At 41.2% G+C, this 20,741-nt stretch overlaps 1 protein-coding gene across 2 annotated transcripts in view; it reads right to left on the reverse strand.

Moving 5' to 3' along the window:
- NUP153 (nucleoporin 153) overlaps positions 1-20,317 on the reverse strand; it is a 75,456-nt gene extending 55,139 nt beyond the window's left edge. Inside the window, exon 1 of one of the 2 annotated variants that reach the window (XM_036868307.1) lies at positions 19,373-20,317. In XM_036868307.1, coding sequence (XP_036724202.1) covers positions 19,373-19,483 — 111 coding nt within the window. In that variant the 5' untranslated portion in view covers positions 19,484-20,317. The remainder of the gene's footprint in view (positions 1-19,372) is intronic. The other variant, XM_036868306.1, reaches the window with a different exon arrangement.
- Between the last annotated feature and the right edge of the window lie 424 nt (positions 20,318-20,741).

A 20,741-nucleotide genomic window follows, 5' to 3' on the forward strand; every position in this document is an offset into this window, starting at 1 on the left:
CAATAGCTTCCTCAAATATTTTATTGCACATTCTTTAAGAACAAAAATTTAGACAAATAAAAATGAGAATTTTTTTAAAAGGCAATAAGACAACTAATCCAACATAATAAACTCAAGAAATAATCTCAGATTTTTTTTTTGACGGTAAAATTTTGTTATATCAAATGTTGCCTGAAAACCAAGAATTTTATTACAGTAACTTTTAAAGGGAGAAAAAGATGTGGTATAACAACTACCAGCATTATTAACATTCATCAGAACAGACAGTGTTCTCAGCAGTTTCAACATATTATTCAATTTAATCCTCACAATAATCTTATGAAATTGGTTTTAACCGTGCCACTTTACAGATGAAGAGAAACAATGAAGTTAAGTAACTTGCCCAAGTACAAACACAACTGCTATGGTATATCTAGGATAGAGTAAAAGCATCGACTTAGAGGTTGGTAGGCTGTACTATGATTTACTCTAGGTAAAATAAGAATAACACTCTCTCCTACTATTACCTGATAGGGATTATAATGAAGATCAAATGAAGTAATGTGAAAGCACTTCACAACTTACTAAATATTAACAGAAACATACACTGATAATTTTATTACTAATGAGAAAAATAAAAAGTTAGCAGAAACAAGCTCGGGTGAGGTAATCAGTTTTAGGCAACAATTCCCTTCACAGAATAGGATTTCAGAGAGAAAGCCATGGAAGGGAAAGAATGAATCAGCAGGTACAAAAAAAACAGTAAAGTTAATAAGGCAGAGCACATAAACCTTGAAAGCAAACCCAAGACAAAGAGGCCTTGAAAAATTCTGTCAATAGTAAAGATGGAAGACACCTCTGATATAAGCACTTGAGTAGTATTCTCCTGATTATCTGAAAAGCTGTAGGTAACAACTGGGAAAAAAGTAATTACTTTTCCTCCCATCAGAAACTCTGAACAGATCTACATTGTGTAAGATCTCTAACAACACATGAAGCCAGCAGCCCTAGAATACTCACTACTGAAAAACACAAATTCACTGTTCCCCTTTTCTATGCCAATGTTACACAGTATTAGTTTCTTTGGAAAGAAAGATTCTATACCTACTCCAAGATTTAATATTTATAAAAACATTCATGTTTATTATTTTGCTAATTATTTATATTTAAATATTTATTTACCCCCTCCCCATATTCCAAAAGACTTGAAAGTGCTTTCAATATATAACACAGTTTAAAAAAAAAAAAAAAAAAAAAAGACACACTTGATACAAAGCGATGTTAAGGCACTATAGCAAGAATTTAGAGTAAAATAAATCTTTCGTAGACTTCCTCTAAGGTGTTTAGCTACTAAAAGTATCAGAGATTCCTGTGATCTCTACTCACTGAAGGAGGCAAGTACAGAACAACTTAAAATTAGCACCGTACTTAACCAAAGGTCACTTATGTGGCAGCATTAGGTATTGTGGAGAATAATCAGTAAAAATTGAACAGTCAAAATGGAAAAAAAAAAAAAAAAAGCTCCTTCGTTGAAACTCATGAATTTTGCTTGGAGACCTTCTCTTTTCTAACCTGAAATGTAACCAATTTATTTAGTCTCAGACCAGAGCAGCTTAGTACAAAATTACAGTGAGAGGGCTTCCCTGGTGGTGCAGTGGTTAAGAATTCACCTGCCAATGCAGGGGACACAGGTTCAAGCCCTGGTCCGGGAAGATCCCACATGCCGCGGGAGCAACTAAGCCCGTGCGCCACAACTACTGAAGCCCGTGCACCTGGAGCCTGTGCTCCGCAACAAGAGAAGCCACCACAATGAGAAGTCCCCACACCACAGCAAAGGGTAGCCCCTGCTCGCCAGAACTAGAGAAAGCCCGCACGCAGCAACGAAGACCCAATGCAGCCAAAAATAAATAAATAACTATATTAAAAAAAAAAATTACAGTGAGAGAGAGGAATTACTAGTGGCACAATGAATGACAGCATGATGCACGTGACAACAAAATTAAATACAGATGCTAAAATTGACCTGGAACTGTTATTAAAAAGAAATATCCCCTCACTTCAATATGCCTCTATAGGGTAAATGACCCTAAGTCATCAAGAAAAGTTAAATTAAGCTCAGTATACCCTAGTTACTAGTGGTTCCCAAGATGTGGTCCCTTCACCATTTATATCTGCATTACCTAAGGCCCAATCCCAGCCCTACTAAATTCAGGAGATAGGGCTCACCTGTTTTCACAAACCTTTCCAAGTGAATCTGATGTATGCTATAGTTTGAGAACCACCAATCTAATTAAAGAGATTAGGGGGCTTCCCTGGTGGCGCAGTGGTTGGGAGTCTGCCTGCCAGTGCAGGGGACGCGGGTTCGAGCCCTGGTCTGGGAGGATCCCACATGCCGCGGAGCAACTGGGCCCGTGAGCCACAACTACTGCGCCTGCGCATCTGGAGCCTGTGCTCCGCAACAAGAGAGGCCGTGATAGTGAGAGGCCCGCGCACCGCGATTTAGAGTGGCTCCCGCTCGCCGCACTAGAGAAAGCCCTCGCACAAAAACGAAGACCCAACACAGCCAAAAATAAAAAATTAAAATAAAAAAAAAAGAGATTAGGAAATTAGATACATTTCAGGAAATCACAATACATTTCAGGGAAAAAATCTCTCTACAAGAGGTGAATAAAATTATGTATACTTAAATCTTAATATTCAGTTATCTGGAAAACATACATGTGGAGTACTAGTCAGACAATAATTAAAATATATCATAATATTAAAATACTATTTAATGAATCAGAATAACAAACCTTACAGTGGACTGTGCTGAATACAATGTGGATTAATAACTATTTCCCCAGTGTTTCCCAAACTTTAGCCATGATTTTTACCTGTACTGTTATTTAATGGTTTTCTATCTATTTGTTTTATTTCTCTTAATAAACAGTTTTTCCTACACAATAAAATCTACCAAATCACAAATTTGATGCTGTACTGGTCTTCACTTGCGCTGCCCTGACACCATTCCTGACTGGCTGTCTCAACAAACTGGCTTCTGGACTGGCTCATGAGAGATTCTGGAGGATATCAGATATTAGAGGATGGGAGGAAAGAGAAGTCTTTCTTCCTGTGCTCCCTCTGCTCAAGCGCCCCTTCTCTAGAACTACAGCTCCAGCCAGGTAGCCCTTCCTCCACTCCAGTTACACAGTTTCTTCCCTTTTCCATCCAGCCCTAGGGATGGCAGCAGCTTCCCACTGTTGCTAGTCTCTGGGTATCCTGCTATCCCGCAGGTATTCCTTTAATCACCACCATATCTTTGAGTAGACTCTTTCTTAAAGATATTTCAGCTGAACCATCTGGAGAACTGTTTCCTGTTGGGTCCTTAGCGTACTTGTTAAATTTGTTTTCTAATTAACATGAAAAATAAAAAGTCAGTCCACGTATCAGTTAGATTCATCTGCTTTAGCAACAACGGAACACATATACCACACCTGGGGAAGCACTTACTATCCAGAAGTTACATCCAACTGTTATCTCTGTAAAACAGTACATAAACGGACCAGGAAAGAGGCTTACCCTGAAGAAAATTTTAAAATCTTACCTAGCTCACAGAGGTAAAAGGCAAACATTGCTTTTCTTCATTTAATTTATACTTATTGATCACATATTACATGTCAGGCAAGAACACTAGGGATAATAAACAGGGAACAGGTTCCTGCCCTCTTGGAGCTTAGATTCTAAGTTAGGGAGACAAATAAGTATAACATGTAACACATGATATGGTGATTCAGTGCTATGGGCAACAATAAAGCAGGGAAGCAAAATGGGGACAGTCGTTTTATATATGCAAAGACCTGAAAAAAGTGAGAAATGAGCCATGTATATTTCTAGCAGAGAAGTATTATAGGCTGAGGAAGCAAAAGGTGCAAAGACTCAAATGTAGGAATGTCCTTGGCACATGCCATCCAAGCTTCTCGTAACGTTGTTAATAAATGCACTATCTGATAGACCTGAAATAACTATTTCGATCCTTCAAAATTCCCCTTTAATCATGTGTGTGCACATACGTGTATGTGTGAGAATGTACGTGTAACCTTTTGTTCTGTGGCTCATCTAGTGACTATAAAAAAGCCTAAAAATGTGGTTCTCAAATTGGAGTCTTCAGACCAGCAGCCTTGGTGTCACCTAAGAGCATGTCAGAAATGCAAATTTGTTTTAACAAGCTCTTGAGGTGATTCTTACGCAAATTAAAGTTTGAGAACCACTGTACTAAAATCATCTAAAAACTCTGACAGGTTTCCCAATTAAGGCCATGATAAACATAACCCTGAGTATAAACTTAACTACAAAATAAACTGTTTCCAAGATTATCTCATCAAAGATGTCATACCATTATACCAACTTTCATAAGTACCTACTTTATAATATGAATTCTGAATACCAAATATAGAAAGAAGTAAACAGAAGTAAAACATAAAAGGCTACCTTTGAATCTCTTTTATTTCCAGTTAAAGACTTAACATGCTTATTTATAGTAAATAACCAACTACCAGATATTAGAAGTTAAAAAACTGTTAGGGAAAAGAAATCTCCTGATTATGCACAGAATGGGGTAGACTGAAGACGTAAGGGACCCTGTCTATCGTATAGATTTGGAGAAGTACTTCCCTGGCGGGCAATTTTTATGAGTTTTGAAGTACTTCAGCCACTAATGGAAAACTGAGAAAAAGTGAAGGAAGCTAGAAAAGGGGAAAAATAGTTTTCTTGTGGAAGAAAAGGTTCCTTTTACAATCACCAAAGAAGGTCTACCTTTTCAAGAGTTATTGAGATAATATGCTTCAGGTCTTTACAGGAATGGGGCAAATCAGCTTCCTATATGGACTTGAAGAAAGAATGTTTTGTGATATTAAAAATAAGCAAGCAAACAAACAAACCAACCTTGAGGGGGAAAGAGGTACACTGAGTAAAGGTCTACTAAGGAGTGAATACTCAAGTCCTACTTTACCAGAATAGCTTTCTCTCCACTTCCACAGGCTTCAGTGGTAAGCATAACTGCCATCATTATAACTTGATGTTTAAGTTTTCCTACAGAAAATCTTCTCTGATCCTCCAAGTCTAGGCAGTCACTCACGTACATGCACCCACAGCACCCTGTACTTCCTACAGGCAATCTGTCATATGGGATGGTAATCACAGTCTATCACCTCCCCTGGAGGATCAGCTCTGTGAAGGCAGGCAACAGGTCTGTACAGGGCACAGATTAGCTGGTGCATGATTTTAATTTTCTACAGCTGCACTAGTCAACCAGCTTTTTATTCCCACATACGAATATGCTGTGGCAAGTTTCAAAAAAGGACATCAGTAATCCTAGAATTCAAAAAAATAAATAATACATTTGCTTGGTATAATAGCTTCAGCTTAAACAAATATTATTTTTGTTGCCACACTAATAGTCCTTCCTCCAAAAAACAACTTGTGAAGTTAGCCAAGAGCATGGGAAAATTGAACCATCCTCTGGAATGATAAATAACACAAAGCCAACTAAATGAAGAGAAGCAGAAAAGTAGTCAAAGGAAGAAAAATTAATGAAGGGCTTATTAGAAAAAGCAACAAAACAAATGGGGCATTAAAACCTTTAAAATACTCCTCGTAGCCAAAGCAAAGTCTACACCAGATGATCCTAAGTAATGAAATTAAATTCAAGGATTACAGGGGTGAATCTTTAAACCTGGACTGGTTAAAATGATTGGATTTTTTTTCTCCTCAAGAACTAAGGGTTCTTCATTTGGCAAACATGGCAAAAACAAAACAAAAACAAAACAAAAAAACCCCACAACAAAAACGCTATCAAAATGTCACTGAGATCTAGTATAAATACTCAATTTGGGGGCCAAAAGTAAATTCAATTCAATACTATACACATATCAAGCACATCCAATTTGTAAGCTACTGTGAATGTATTAGCTTTTCAAATTACATTTAACCTGAGTTCAAGGGTTAATCAAAGAAGCTGAGGTGGGGCAAGGCTCTTCTACAATCCTAACTCAGAACTCATTTGTAATGGAAAAAAAATTCTTTTCCTATATATCTTCTCACCAATTTGTAATATCATAATAACCAGAGACACCTCTCCTTATAAGTACTATACAGCCTTCCTTCTTCTTATATAATGCCCTCTATTCCTATTAGTTTACTTGACTTTTTTTTTTTTTTTTTTAATTTTTATTTACTTATTTATGGCTGTGTTGGGTCTTCGTTCCTGTGCGAGGGCTTTCTCTAGTTGTGGCAAGTGGGGGCCACTCTTCATCGCGGTGCGCGGGCCTCTCACTATCGCGGCCTCTCTTGTTGCGGAGCACAAGCTCCAGACGCGCAGGCTCAGTAGTTGTGGCTCACGGGCCTAGTTGCTCCGCGGCATGTGGGATCTTCCCAGACCAGGGCTCGAACCCGTGTCCCCTGCATTGGCAGGCAGATTCTCAACCACCGCGCCACCAAGGAAGCCCAGTTTACTTGACTTTTGACCTCAGTTCTATTCAACTGTTTTTTTGTTTGTTTTTTTGCTGCACCGCGCTGTGTTGCTTGCAGGATCTTAGTTCCCTGACCAGGGACTGAACCCAGGCCCTCAGCTGTGAAAGCACAGTCCTAACCACTAGACCACCAGGGAATTCCCTCAACTCTCCTTTCTTCACATTACCCTCTACTAAATAGTAGTATTCAGATTATAAAATCTCCTTTCTCATGTAAACTTCACGGGATTGCTAACTATAAATATCAAACATAACCCATCTTCAGTTTTAAGGTTCTGAAGCCCTATTCTCCCAGAATACACTGCTGTTTTGATTTCTGTCTGTTCTTTCGGCTGCCTTTATTTTGTTGAAGCTTGTCACTGACCCTTAGTTTTCTTCCAAGGGTCTGTGAACTCTCTCCTTACCCACTCAACTCCCGTGTCACTAGTCTCTCCACACTTTCTGGAAGTCTCATTTCATACAGATTCCCTAATCAGTTTTCCCCCTGCTCCATCCAAGCCCAAGTGAAGAACAAGGGCTAAGAACCCAAGACTTCACATGAGACTTAAAGAATATCTAATTATAAATACAAAAAATCTGAAACACTAAATAGTAAAAACCTAGATGCTATTCTAATCTTTCAGTTAGTTCCAGCTTTTTAATATATCCATTCTAACATTACTTATTTTAACAATGCATCTCTATTATAAAGTATTCAAATTCTAATGCAGTTATACTGAATCTAGTTTCAGTAACCTGAATTTAACCTAAGCTATTACTTGTCACGTTTTACAACCTACAGACAGTCATTTAGCAGCCAAGTTTCTCCTGACCACCCAGTCCAAACCTTTCCAGCCACGTAAAATCCATTCCTTATACTTTTCATTTCTCTTCTCAACATCAAGAGATTAACTCAAAAAAACATGAGCACAGGGACTTGCCTGGTGGCACAGTGGTTAAGAATCCGCCTGCTGATGCAGGGGACATGGGTTTGAGTCCTAGTCTGGGAAGATCCCACATGCTGTGGAACAACTAAGCCCATGTGCCACAACTACTGAGCCTGTGCTCTAGAGCCCGCAAGGCACAACTACTGAGCCCGCACTCCGCAACAAAGAGAAGCCACCGCAATGAAGAGTAGCCCCTGCTCGCTGCAACGAAGACCCATAATTAATTAATTAATTAATTAATTTAAAAAAAAAAAAGAGCATAAAAGTTATTGTAGCTAAGAAAATTTTAAATTACAACTGGCCACAATTTTCAACGTCCTTTAAGACTCTAACACTAATTCAGGAAGGAGAAACATGACCTGGCTTAGTCTCTTAATTGAAATCTACATTATAGAGGTGGTATTAATAGATAATTAACAGTAATCAAACAACAAGGACAAGAAAAGGAGTCCCTAAGAGACCTCTCCAACTAGACACAATAAAAGCCTAAAGCAATTTAATCCACTAAAAGTTATCTACAAGATATTGTCACTTGTCTTTCACAATCTGTTTGAAAACTGGGTGTAAAAGTTTATTCTTTAAGTCACAAGCAAACGGGCAGGGAAAGTAAAATATCTTTAGACAGAAGAGGCGTTCTACCATCCTTTTTCCAATAGTAAACATAGTAAATTGTATCTGGTGGCAAGACTTTCACCTGGGCTTAGCAACACAGAAGAACCCTTTATAAATATATTACAGAGAGGGCGGAGTTAAGATGGCATACTAGGAGGACGCGGAATTCGCGTCTCCTCACCACTAGGGCACCTACTAGGCACTAGTGGGGGACCACGGACACGGGAGGAACCCCCAGCGACCAGGTAGGACGGGGGGCATGGGGGGAGTGAAGGGTGAGGAGAAGTGGAGGTGGGACGGGACTGGCGCCCCTGAGGGGTGGCTGGGGGAGGGGAAGGGATCCCACGCCCGAAGGGGGAAATTGGGGAACCACTAGGAGGGCAGAGGATCAAAAGGGAGCGTGGCCAGGTTTCCCCTGCCCACTTGGGCCCCCGGGAGCCTGCTGAGATCCCGGGCCTGATCCTCTGCCCACCGAGGGCCCCTCGGCACGGGTCCTGAGGGAGTGGGAGGGAGGGAAGGGGGAGCAAAAGTAAAGGCCGGAACTCCGGGACTGGCACCCCTGAGGTGTGGCTAGGGGAAGGGAGGAGTTCCTACAGCAGCAGGACCCACCCCGGTTACAGGTCCAGTGGCTACAGGGGAGACGGTGGGGGAGGGGCACAAAGGAACGGAAGGGAACCAGGCCAGGGCCTTCCCTGTCCACTTGGGCACCAGGACGCCTGCTGGGCTCCCGGGCCTCATCCTCTGCCCTCGGAGCCTCCCTCCTGCCGTGCAGAGCCCGAGCCCCGCCCCTGCCCCCCACCCAGGGCCCCACCTCTACACTCGGAGACTCCCTCTGAGACCCCCTCCAACGCACTGGGCCTAAACCCCTCCCACACACCCTCACCCAGGGCCCTAGGAACTCCACATTCTGGAGGCTCTCCTTTGGAGGTGCTGCCTCACCCCTTCCGAGCAGGTCCTAAGCAGAAGCCCCACCCCACGCTTGAACAGTCACCCCGCCTAGGCCCCGCCCAACGCTAAACCACGCTCCTGACTCAGTTCCACCCCCGCCTAAACTCCACCAAGCTTTTTTTGACTCCCATAGCCAAGGCGTTTTTATTTTCTTTTTTCCTCTTTTAGATTGGGGTTGTGTTTTACCTTGTTGATTCACTGTTCTGATTCTTTTATATTTTTATTTTCCCAAATAAATCTTTTACTTTTCTAATTTTATTTTATTCTTTATACTTTGTTATTGTTCTCTCCTTTTGGCTTGTTTCCGCCCCCCCCCTTTTTTTTCTTTTTTCTGTTGTGGTTTTCTTTTACCTTGTTGCAGATGTTTCAACTACAGTTTTATTTTTCCTAATATATTTTTTAATCTTTCTAATTTTATTTTCTTTTTTATTCTTTGATACTGTACTGCTCCTTTTTTTCTTTTTTTTTTTAACGTGCTACAAAGCTTGCAGGATCTTGGTTCCCAGGCCAGAGGTTAGGGCCGAGCTCCTGTGGTGGGAGCTCTGAGTCCAAACCACTGGACTAACAGAGAACCTCAGACACCAGGGAATATCAATCGGACTGAGGCCTCCCAGAAGTCCTCATCTCAGCACCAAGAACTGGTTCTATCCAACTGCCTGCAAACTCAAGCGCTAGATGTCTCAGGCCAAACAACCAGTAGGACAGGAATACAGCACCACCCAAAAAAAAAAAAGAAACGACTAAAAAATATATTACAGACTAAGGAGCAAGGTAAAAACCTACAAGACCAAATAAATGAACACAAAATAGGCAACCAACCCAAAAAAAAATTCAGAGTAACGACAGTAAAGATGATCCAAAATCTTGGAAACAGAATGGAAAAAATACAAGACACACTTAACAAGGGTCTAGAAGAACTAAAGAGCAAACAAACAGTGATGAACAACACAATAAATGAAATTAAAAATTCTCTAGAAGGAACCAATAGCAGAATAACTAAGGCAGAAGAACGGATAAGTGACCCGGAAGATAAAAGAGCGGAAATAACTACCGCAGTGCAGAATTAAAAAAAAAGAATGAAAAGAATTGAGGACAGTCTCAGAGACCTCTGGGACAACACTAAACGAACCAACATTCAAACTATAGGGGTCCCAGAAGAAGAAAATAAAGGGTCTGAGAAAATATTTGAAGAGATTATAGTTGAAAATTTCCCTAACATGGGAAAGGAAATAGTCAATCAAGTCCAGGAAGCGCAGAGAGTCCCATACAGGATAAATCCAAGAAGAAGCACGCCAAGACACATATTAATCAAACTATCAAAAATTAAATACAAAGAAAAAATATTAACAGCAGCAAGGGAAAAGCAACAAATAACATACAAGGGAATCCCCATAAGGTTAACAGCTGATCTTTCAGCAGAAACTCTGCAAGCCACAAGGGAGTGGCAGGACATATTTAAAGTGATGAAAGGGAAGAACCTACAACCAAGATTACTCTACCCAGCAAGGATCTCATTCAGATTCGACAGAGAAATTAAAACCTTTACAGATAAGCAAGTTAAGAGAATTCACCACCACCAAACCAGCTCTACAACAAATGCTAAAGGAACTTCTCTATGCAGGAATCACGAGAGAAGGAAAAGACCTACAAAAACAAACCCAAAACATTAAGAAAATGGTAATAGGAACATACATATCGATAATCTCCTTAAATGTAAATGGATTAAATGCTCCAACCAAAAGACATAGACTGGCTGAAAGGATACAAAAACAAGACCCATACATATGCTGTCTACAAAAGACCCACTTCAGACCTAGGGACACATACAGACTGAAAGTGAGGGGATGGAAAAAGATATTCCATGCAAATGGAAATCAAAAGAAACCTGGAGTAGCAATTCTCATATCAGACAAAATAGACTTTAAAATAAAGACCATTACAAGACACAAAGAAGGATACAACATAATGATCAAGGGATCAATCCAAGAAGAAGATAAACAACTGTAAACATTTATGCACCCAACATAGGAGCACCTCAATACATAAGGCAAATGCTAACAGCCATAAAAGGGGAAATCGACAGTAACACAATAACAGTAGGGGACTTTAACACCCCACTTTCACCAATGGATAGATCAACCAAAATGAAAATAAGTAAGGAAACACAGGCTTTAAATGATACATTAACCAAGATGGACTTAATTGATATTTATAGGACATTCCATCCAAAAACAACAGAATACACTTTCCTCTCAAGTGCTCATGGAACATTCTCCAGGATAGATCATATCTTGGGTCACAAAGCAAGCCTTGGTAAATTTAAGAAAACTGAAATCATATCAAATTTCTCTTCTGACCACAATGCTAATGAGACTAGTTATCAATAAAAGGAAAAAAACTGTAAAAAACACAAACACATGGAGGCTAAACAACAAACTACTAAATAACCAAGAGATCACTGAAGAAATCACAGGAAATCAAAAATACCTAGAAACAAATGACAAGGAAAACACGACAACCCAAAACCTATGGGATGCAGCAAAAGCAGTTCTAAGAGGGAAGTTTATAGCAATACAATCCTACCTCAAGAAACAAGAAAAATCTCAAATAAACAACCTAACCTTACACCTAAAGCAATTAAAGAAAGAAGAACAAAAACACCCCAAAGTTAGCAGAAGGAAAGAAATCATAGAGATCAGATGAGAAATAAATGAAAAAGAAATGAAGGAAACAATAGCAAAGATGAACAAAACTAAAAGCTGGTTCTTTGAGAAGATAAACAAAATTGATAAACCATTAGCCAGACTCATCAAGAAGAAAAAGGGAGAAGACTCAAATCAATAGAATTAGAAATGAAAAAGGAGAAGTAACCACTGACACTGCAGAAATACAAAACATCATGAGAGATTACTACAAGCAACTCTATGCCAATAAAATGGACAACCTGGAATTCTTAGAAAAGCACAACCTTCCGAAACTGAACCAGGAAGAAATAGAAAATATAAACAAAGCAATCACAAGCACTGAAATTGGAACTGTGATTAAAAATCTTCCAACAAACAACAGCCCAGGACTAGATGGCTTCACAGGCAAATTCTATCAAACATTTAGAGAAGAGCTAACACCTATCCTTCTCAAACTCTTCCAAAATATAGCAGAGGGAGGAACACTCCCAAACTCATTCTATGAGTCCACCATCACCCTGATACCAAAACCAGACAAAGATGTCACAAAGAAAGAAAACTACAGGCCAGTATCTCTGATGAACACAGATGCAAAAATCATCAACAAAATACTAGCAAACAGGACCCAGCAGCACATTAAAGGATCATACACCATGATCAAGTGGAGTTTATCCCAGGAATGCAAGGATTCTTCAGTATACGAAAATCAATCAATGTGATACAGCATATTAACACACTGAAGGATAAAAACCATACGATCATCTCAATAGATGCAGAAAAAGCTTTTGACAAAATTCAAAACCCATTATGATAAAAACTCTCCAGAAAGTAGGCATAGAGAGAACCTACGTCAACATAATAAAGGCAATATATGACAAACCCACAGCCAACATTGTTCTCAAGGATGAAACACTGAAACCATTTCCTCTAAGATCAAGAGCAAGACAAGGTTGCCCACTCTCACCACTATTATTCAACATAGTTTTGGAAGTTTTAGCCACAGCAATCAGAGACAAAAAAGAAATAAAAGAAATCCAAATTGGAAAAGAAGAAGTAAAACTGTCACTGTTTGCAGATGACATGACACTATACATAGAGAATCCTGAAGATGCTACCAGAAAACTACTAGAGCTAATCAATGAATATGGTAGAGTAGCAGGATACAAAATTAAAGCACAGGGGCTTCCCTGGTGGCACAGTGGTTAAGAACCTGCCTGCCAATGTAGGGGACACGGGTTCGAGCCCTGGTCTGGGAAGATCCCACATGCTGCGGACCAACTAAGCCTCTGCATCACAACTACTGAGCCTGTGCTCTAGAGCCCGTGCTCTGCAACAAGAGGAGCCACCGCAATGAGAAGCCCGTGCACCACAATGAAGAATAGCCTCCACTCGCCCCAACTAGAGAAAGCCCGCGTGCAGCAATGAAGACCTAACACAGCCAAAAATATAAATAAATTAATTAATTTTAAAAAATTAATGCACAGAATCTCTTGCGTTCCTATACAGTAATGCTGAAAAATCTGAAAGAGAAATTAAGGAAACACTCCCATTTACCACTGCAACAAAAAGAATAAAATACCTACGAATAAACCTACCTAAGGAGATAAGAGACCTGTATGCAGAAAACTATAAGAACTGATGAAAAAAATTAAAGATGATACAAACAGATGGAGAGATATACCATGTTCTTGGATTGGAAGAATCAACATTGTGAAAATGACTATACTACCCAAAGCAATCTACAGATTCAATGCAATCCCTATCAAACTACCACTAGCATTTTTCACAGAACTAGAACAAAAAATTTCACAATTTGTATGGAAACACAAAAGACCCCGAATAGCCAAAACAATCTTGAGAAAGAAAAACGGAGCTGGAGGAATCAGGCTCCCTGACTTCAGACTATACTACAAAGCTACAGTAATCAAGACAGTCTGGTACTGGCACAAAAACAGAAATATAGATCGAAGGAACAGGATAGAAAGCCCAGAGATAAACCCACGCACATATGGTCACCTTATCTTTGATAAAGGAGACAAGAGTATACAATGGAGAAAAGACAGCCTCTTCAATAAGTGGTGCTGGGAAAACTGGACAGCTACACGTAAAAGAAGGAAATTAGAACATTTCCTAACACCATACACAAAAATAAACTGAAAATGGATTAAAGACCTAAATATAAGGCCAGACACTATAAAACCGTTAAAGGCAAACAAAGGCAGAACATTCTATGATATAAATCACAGCAAGATCCTTTTTGACCCACCTCCTAGAGAAACGGAAATAAAACCAAAAATCAACAAATGGGACCTAATGAAACTTAAAAGCTTTTGCACAGCAAAGGAGACCATAAACAAGATGAAGACAGACCTCAGAATGGGAGAAAATATTTGCAAGTGAAGCAACTGACAAAGGACTAATCTCCAAAATATACAAGCAGCTCATGCAGCTCAATATCAAAAAAACAACAACCCAATCCAAAAATGGGCAGAAGACCTAAATAGACATTTCTCCAAAGAAGATATAGATTGTCAACAAACACATGAAAAGATGCTCAACATCACTGATCATTAGAGAAATGCAAATCAAAACTACAATGAGGTAGCACCTCACACCAGTCAGAATGGCCATCATCAAAAAATCTACAAACAATAAATGCTAGAGAGGGTGTGGAGAAAAAGGAACCCTCTTGCACTGTTGGTGGGAATGTAAATTGATACAGCCACTATGGAGAACAGTATGGAGGTTCCTTAAAAAACTAAAAGTAGAGCTACCATATGACCCCGCAATCCCACTACTGGGCATATACCCTGAGAAAACCATAATTCAAAAAGAGTTATGTACCACAGTGTTCATTGCAGCACTATTTACAATAGCCAGGACATGGAAGCAACCTAATTGTCCACTGACAGATGAATGGATAAAGAAGATGTGGCACATATATAGAATGGAATATTACTCAGCCATAAAAAGAAATGAAATTGAGTTATCTGTAGTCAGGTGGATGGACCTAGAGTCTGTCTTACAGAGTGAAGTAAGTCAGAAAGAGAAAAACAAATACCGTATGCTAACATATATACATGGAATCTAAAAAAAAAAAAAGGCTCTGATGAACCTAGGGGCAGGACAGGAATAAAGACGCAGATGTAGAGAATGGACTTGAGGACATGTGGAGGGGGAAGGGGAAGCTGGGACGAAGTGAGAGAGTGGCATGGACATATATACACTACCAAATGTAAAACAGATAGCTAGTGGGAAGCAGCCACATAGCACAGGGAAATCAGTTTGGTGCTTTGTGACCACCTAGAGGGGTGGGATAGGGAGGGTGGGAGGGAGGCACAAGAGGGAGGGGATATGGGGATATATGTATACATATAGATGATTCACCTTGTTATACAGCAGAAACTAACACAACATTATAAAGCAATTATAGTCCAGTAAAGATCTTAAAAAAAACCAAAAACAGATATCTAAAAGAGAAATATATATATATAAATAAAACAACCATGACCATTAGCCAAGTAGCTACAAATAAAACATTTTTGAAAATACAAGGTCATCACAACTTTCCAATAATATTCTGTGCCTAATGAAATGGTTTTAATTAGTGACATCAGACCATTTTACTTCAAGTAATAGGTAATTGCCTCATCAAAGGACTTTCCAGGAAATGGAGACACCTGGGCTTTTTTGTCATTATCTGAAAAACTGGTGAGTAAATTGATAAACTATCACACACAAGGGCCTCTCATCACAAACAAAAAAACCTACTATGCATTAAATAATTTAACACTTGGATTTATTTTCCTATACACTTAAATGACTGGCATTTCTATGAGGAACATGTTAAAAATAATGTACTTTTATGTAGTTTAAGGTAGTTTAAAGGTTTGGCCTCATCACTCAGAAAACAAGTTTTTAAATCTAGTACAAACCTATAAAAGACTGAACTTTGGTAAAGAAAAATACCTCTACTAAGAGGCAGCAAAATTCAGATACAATAAAACATTTAAATCAAAAGGTTCTACCTAATCACAACAATTTCAAATGAGTCGTCCTTACTCTATATGCCAGGCTCTGTTCTAAGAGCTTTCCTTATATTATCTCATTTAACCCCTCCCAACAATTTTCACTTTACAGATGAGTAAATTAAGCAGAGAGAACTTGTCCAAGTTCTGGCAGAATAGGGATTCAAACCCAGAGGCTCTGACTGTATTACAGCACATTTTTTTCCTATCAACTATTTCCATTTCTATTTTCACTAACCGTATTAATTAAACATCTAGGATAAAGCAAAGATAAAAGTCCAAACTACTCAGCGACTTCTGGAATGAGTTAAGTATTCAGCCATTAAATATCCCTCCTTTTCAAAACTGAGAACACTCTTCTGCCATCAGAATCCAAGCAGGACATAGTTATTTGGGACAAAGTATCACATAGAAGCTACCAAAACAACAAAAAAACTACACTATCACATAAACCAAGATTAGGCAAACCATGGTCTGTGGGCCAAATTCAGCCCTCAGCCTGTTTTCATACAGGCGGCAAGCTAAGAATGATTTTTACATTTTTTTAAGGGTTATAAAAACAAAACAAAGAACCTGCAGCAACAAAACCTAAAATATTTACTATATGGTCCTTTACAGAAAACGTTTGCAGACTCCTGATTCAAGCTACTGAATAGATAAAGGGGTTTCCTCCCCCCCTTTTTTGAAAATAGCTGAATGCAGAAACTGACTTGTAAGACAAACTGCATCTAGGAAGATAAAATGAGTGGATTCCCTTAGCTCCAAACCAGAAGACAAAACCTCTGAAGCACACCCCCCAAAAAAGGGCAAAAATAAGTAGTTCCCTTCTCACCAGGAGGTGGCAGTAGATTCTTCCAGAGGCAAGGTTCTGGTTTGCCCATGGGCTCAAGTTTTTTGTGGTGGCTATTAAGAAAAGCAGCTTGACCTCTCCAGAGCTGACTTTCTGGGCCTGACAATCTGCACAAAAAGGAAAGGGGAAAGGAGACTGAACAGGTGACAAGAACTAAGCACATTCTCTTTACTGACCTGTTCACTCCCACTAGAAAAATGATACCATTTCCTAAATGCATCTGGGCTAAGAGTTAGGGGGTAGGAAAGAAGGCAAGTGAAAATGATCAACTTAATCATTTGGTGCTGTTCTTCATTTTTGCTTCTACAATTCTTAAGTTACTACCCTTCAGTTAGTTGAATAAGACAATGGATTTTTGTCTCCACAACTTGAAGCAAGATGCCATTTTAAAGATCAGAAGTTAATAGGAAAAAAATGTGAACTTTAGGTATACCTCAGCAGAGCTAAACCAGAATAAGTCAAAACAGGAAATGACAAGTCAGTTGAACACATGCGAAAGTCGCAGGTACTGCGTGACTGCACAAGCCAGTTGGCCTGACAAGCAATGGCAAACATCCATTAACTAACAGTGCCAGATCGCTCATTCTTCTTTCAAGCCTCTACTACACAACCCAAAAGCTTCATTTTTGCCCAGAAACCACTGGACATTTAATCAAAATACATGAGTACAAAACATGCCATGTCATGAAGCTCCTTGCTATTCATGATGACTCAGCAGTTGCTGCAAAACAGAGGGGTGACAGCCTAGGATAGCTGACAGCAACCAGGGAGTCTACAAGTTCACAAAAGTTCCAGTAAGGATTAAAGAAAGTCCTTATTTTAAGATTTTTTTTTTTTAATCCTTAAAGTATTCTTTTGTATATTCCTGGATACTTTTCTTTGGTAGTATCTGCCAATATTAATACCTGCAGTGTTGATTAAGAAACCCCCAAACTCCTTTGATCCAATTCAAAAGCTAAAAATGTACTTTCTTTTTCATTTAAATGGGTGGGGCAAAAAGCTGAAAGTACTTTAGCTAGGGGAAAATGATAAACTATCAGGCTTTAAAACAAAACCACACAGTCTGAAATCATACCAGCTCTAAGACAATTTGGATCATAGGTGTTACGTTGTTAAGGCATCATCTCCCCCAAATTAGATTTTTATCTAAGTACATTTAAAAATAAGGTGTGATTTTTGGCTTTTGCCACTCAGAATATATGAGCTCCTTTCCAGACCATCCAATATTCTGTATTTACAAATTTCTTTTTTTATGTAGTAACTTTCTTTTGAGGAGATCTAGGAAAGCACTCAAAGACATTTATTCTTCAGGAAAAACAGACAGCATGTGTGTTTAACTTCCACTCAACCAAAGGATTAGGTTAAATGGCCAGGCTTGTGACCTGAATTCTAATCTTAAATCTGCCTGCAAGTACCCCTGCTCCTCACAAAGGAATCTGAAAACCAAGCTCTTTTGGTATATATCCGGGGGAAAACCGGTGGGAGGTAAAAGTAAGGCCAAGACCTGTAACCGTAAGTAGAGAGCTACCTAATATTACAGACCACAATTTTTACTATTAAGAAATTTCTCTGAAATCTTTTAAAATTCTGTTTTTAATGATACAATTTAACACCAGCACCAAACATGTTAAAGTGTTCAATATTCATCATCATCCAGAATAAGGCAATCTAGGAAGTCTACCCTTAACAGTAAGCGACAAGTTATCAGACCCTTTTGCTATACCTTTGTGTTTTTTATAGGTTTAAGACCCACACTTGCTTCTACCTTAGTATCCCTGAAAAGTGTTATAAGTGACTTTTATTAGAATATTCTTAACATATTCCTACTCAATCCCCATAACAAGTAAAATTTTTAAAACGGAGTTGTCTCAGAATCAAATGTCTCAGTTACAATTAGGATAAACTCCTTTTCATAATTTCAAACACCCACGAGCGCACAGGGTGCTTAGATTATAAGACCACCAACATTCCTGGAGTGTCAAAAGTACCTAAACTTCTAGAATACGCCCCGTAACATTAAAATAGTTTGTGCGTGAGATCAGAACTGGAGCCCCGGTCAGCTGTGCAGAATGGCCAATTCCAGCTTCCAAAATAAAAGGCGTGGGGGGGGGGGGGGGGGGGGGGGGGGGGGATTGGACAAAAGTGGGGAGGAAAGAGTCTCGCGACGGAAAAGAGACGTAAGTGTGGAGAGGGACTTTCAAAATGCCCCAGTGCCACTAACTATAAGCCGGTTAAGAAACAAACAAACAAACAAACAAAACAAAATCGAAGCCAGTGCTCTCAGGTCGGGGAGGGTCACCGGGAGATGGAGAATTAATTAATCGCGTTGTAAGTTATTCCACTTTCCGCGCTAACAGCGCCCCCGACAACCCCCGGGTGCCCCGGAGGCAGATTCCTCCCAGCCCCCTCCCCACACACGCTGAGACGCGGGAGACTAGCAAACAGCAGACGTAGGGGCCTCCAGCCACATCTTTTTCCTTCTCCCTCGAGAGGACGTGAGTAATACCCCCAAACCCCCAATCCCCGCCAAAAAACGGAAGAATTCTAGGCCCAGCGTGGCCTAGGATTTCTGTTCCCGCCCTGCGCCGGTCGGGGGAAAGCCCCAGGCGGAGCGGGCTGGGGAGAGGCGGCCGAACCACACGTGTGCGCCGCAGGATTGGCCCGTCTCAGCCCACTTCCCGTCGCCGCCCCAGCGGCCAGAGCTCCCGCCGCCTCGCTCGGGCCTCCGCTCAGGCCCTCCCGTCCGCTCCACGTGGGGCGCCGGGGCCCCTCGCCGCCCGTCCACTCCCGCCCAGTTCCCGACCCGCTAGGCCCCCACGGCGCCGGGGTCCCGTACCTGGTGCTGTTGTCGCCCCTGCTGGTAAGGTTTAATTGGCCCCTGGTGGCAACGCCGAGTCCGGATCTTGCCGCCACCGCCCCCTCCTATGCCTCCAGCTCCCGAGGCCATGGCGTGAGCCTCCGCGGCTTCCCCCTCCGGGGCGGGAGAGGCAGAGACGGCCTTAGAGCCCCCCCCGCCCGGCCCCAGCCCAAAAGTACGCACGCGCTGCCCACACAGCGGGGCACAGGCACACCGGGAATCGCGGGGCTGCGAGCAGGAGCGGAGAGAGAACGCGCGCTGGCGGCAGGGAAGGGGGTGGCGGCGACAGAGGCCGAGAAGCTGGCTCCGGTCCGGCAGCCTCCCGCGGACCCCCGCCTCTGTGTATGTCACCGTCTCTATGGAGATTGCCCCGCAGAGGACACTGCGAGCGGCTCCAGGCGCTGCTTAGGCCTAACTCGACCGCCGGCTGATGGGGATTCTTCTTCCGTCGCCCTAGCCGTAGCTGCCGCAGTTGAAGCCGCCGGCGCCGCCCGCCTACCCCTCCCCTTTGCGCACAGCGCCCGCCCAGCCGTCGTCGTCGTCCCTGCAGTCGCCGCTGTTGCGTCTATTGCCGCTGCTAAAGCCGCCGCTGCTAAAGCCGCCGCTGCAGTTGTGAGCCAGAAGGTCGTCACTCGTCAGCGCCCGACGAGTTTGCATCATCACGCTGCGACCGGGTGATAGGCAAGGAGGAAGGAAGGGCGGGTCGAGCCCGCTCTCTCGGCTGCGCAGGCCGCTGGGAAACGTAGTTCAGCGGAAGAAGGCGAATTCCCAGGACGCGGAAGGAGATGGGCGGTTCGCCGAAGAGGCACAAAGCCAGGGGTTCCGTTCGACTTATTGCTCTGCGCTGCAAACGTAGACTTCGGAAGAGGCATTTAGCACAAAAAGAGTAACCTCCTTCCCGGTCTCCTTCTCCCCGTGGTTGGTAAAGCGGGCAGAAAGTGAGCAGATCGTAAAATCACAGACATAAGCTAACAATACCTTATAAAAAGAAAAAAACTGGTTGAAAAGACAATGTCCATGATCTTTAAGCCTAAAGCAGAATTAGAAAATACATACAGTTTCGTTAATGTTCCATTAACATATAAGGGCTTTGTTGTCAAAACACACAAGTGCTGGAATTCTCACTCCACCACTCTCTAGTTTGACCTTGGATAAGTCAAAACCTTCCTCCCCCCTATAAAACGGGAACTTTAAAATCCACCTTATAGAGCTGTTGTGATCATCCAAATGGAGCACTTAGTATATTTCCTGGTATACAGGAAATGCAATAAATGATTACCTACAGCAGTCAGCTCACATTAGAGGTGAGTGGTATATTACCAGTAATAAAAATATACATATATTTGCC

The sequence above is a fragment of the Balaenoptera musculus genome, chromosome 11 (assembly GCF_009873245.2).
Source record: "Balaenoptera musculus isolate JJ_BM4_2016_0621 chromosome 11, mBalMus1.pri.v3, whole genome shotgun sequence".
In the NCBI taxonomy this organism is placed as follows: domain Eukaryota; kingdom Metazoa; phylum Chordata; class Mammalia; order Artiodactyla; family Balaenopteridae; genus Balaenoptera; species Balaenoptera musculus.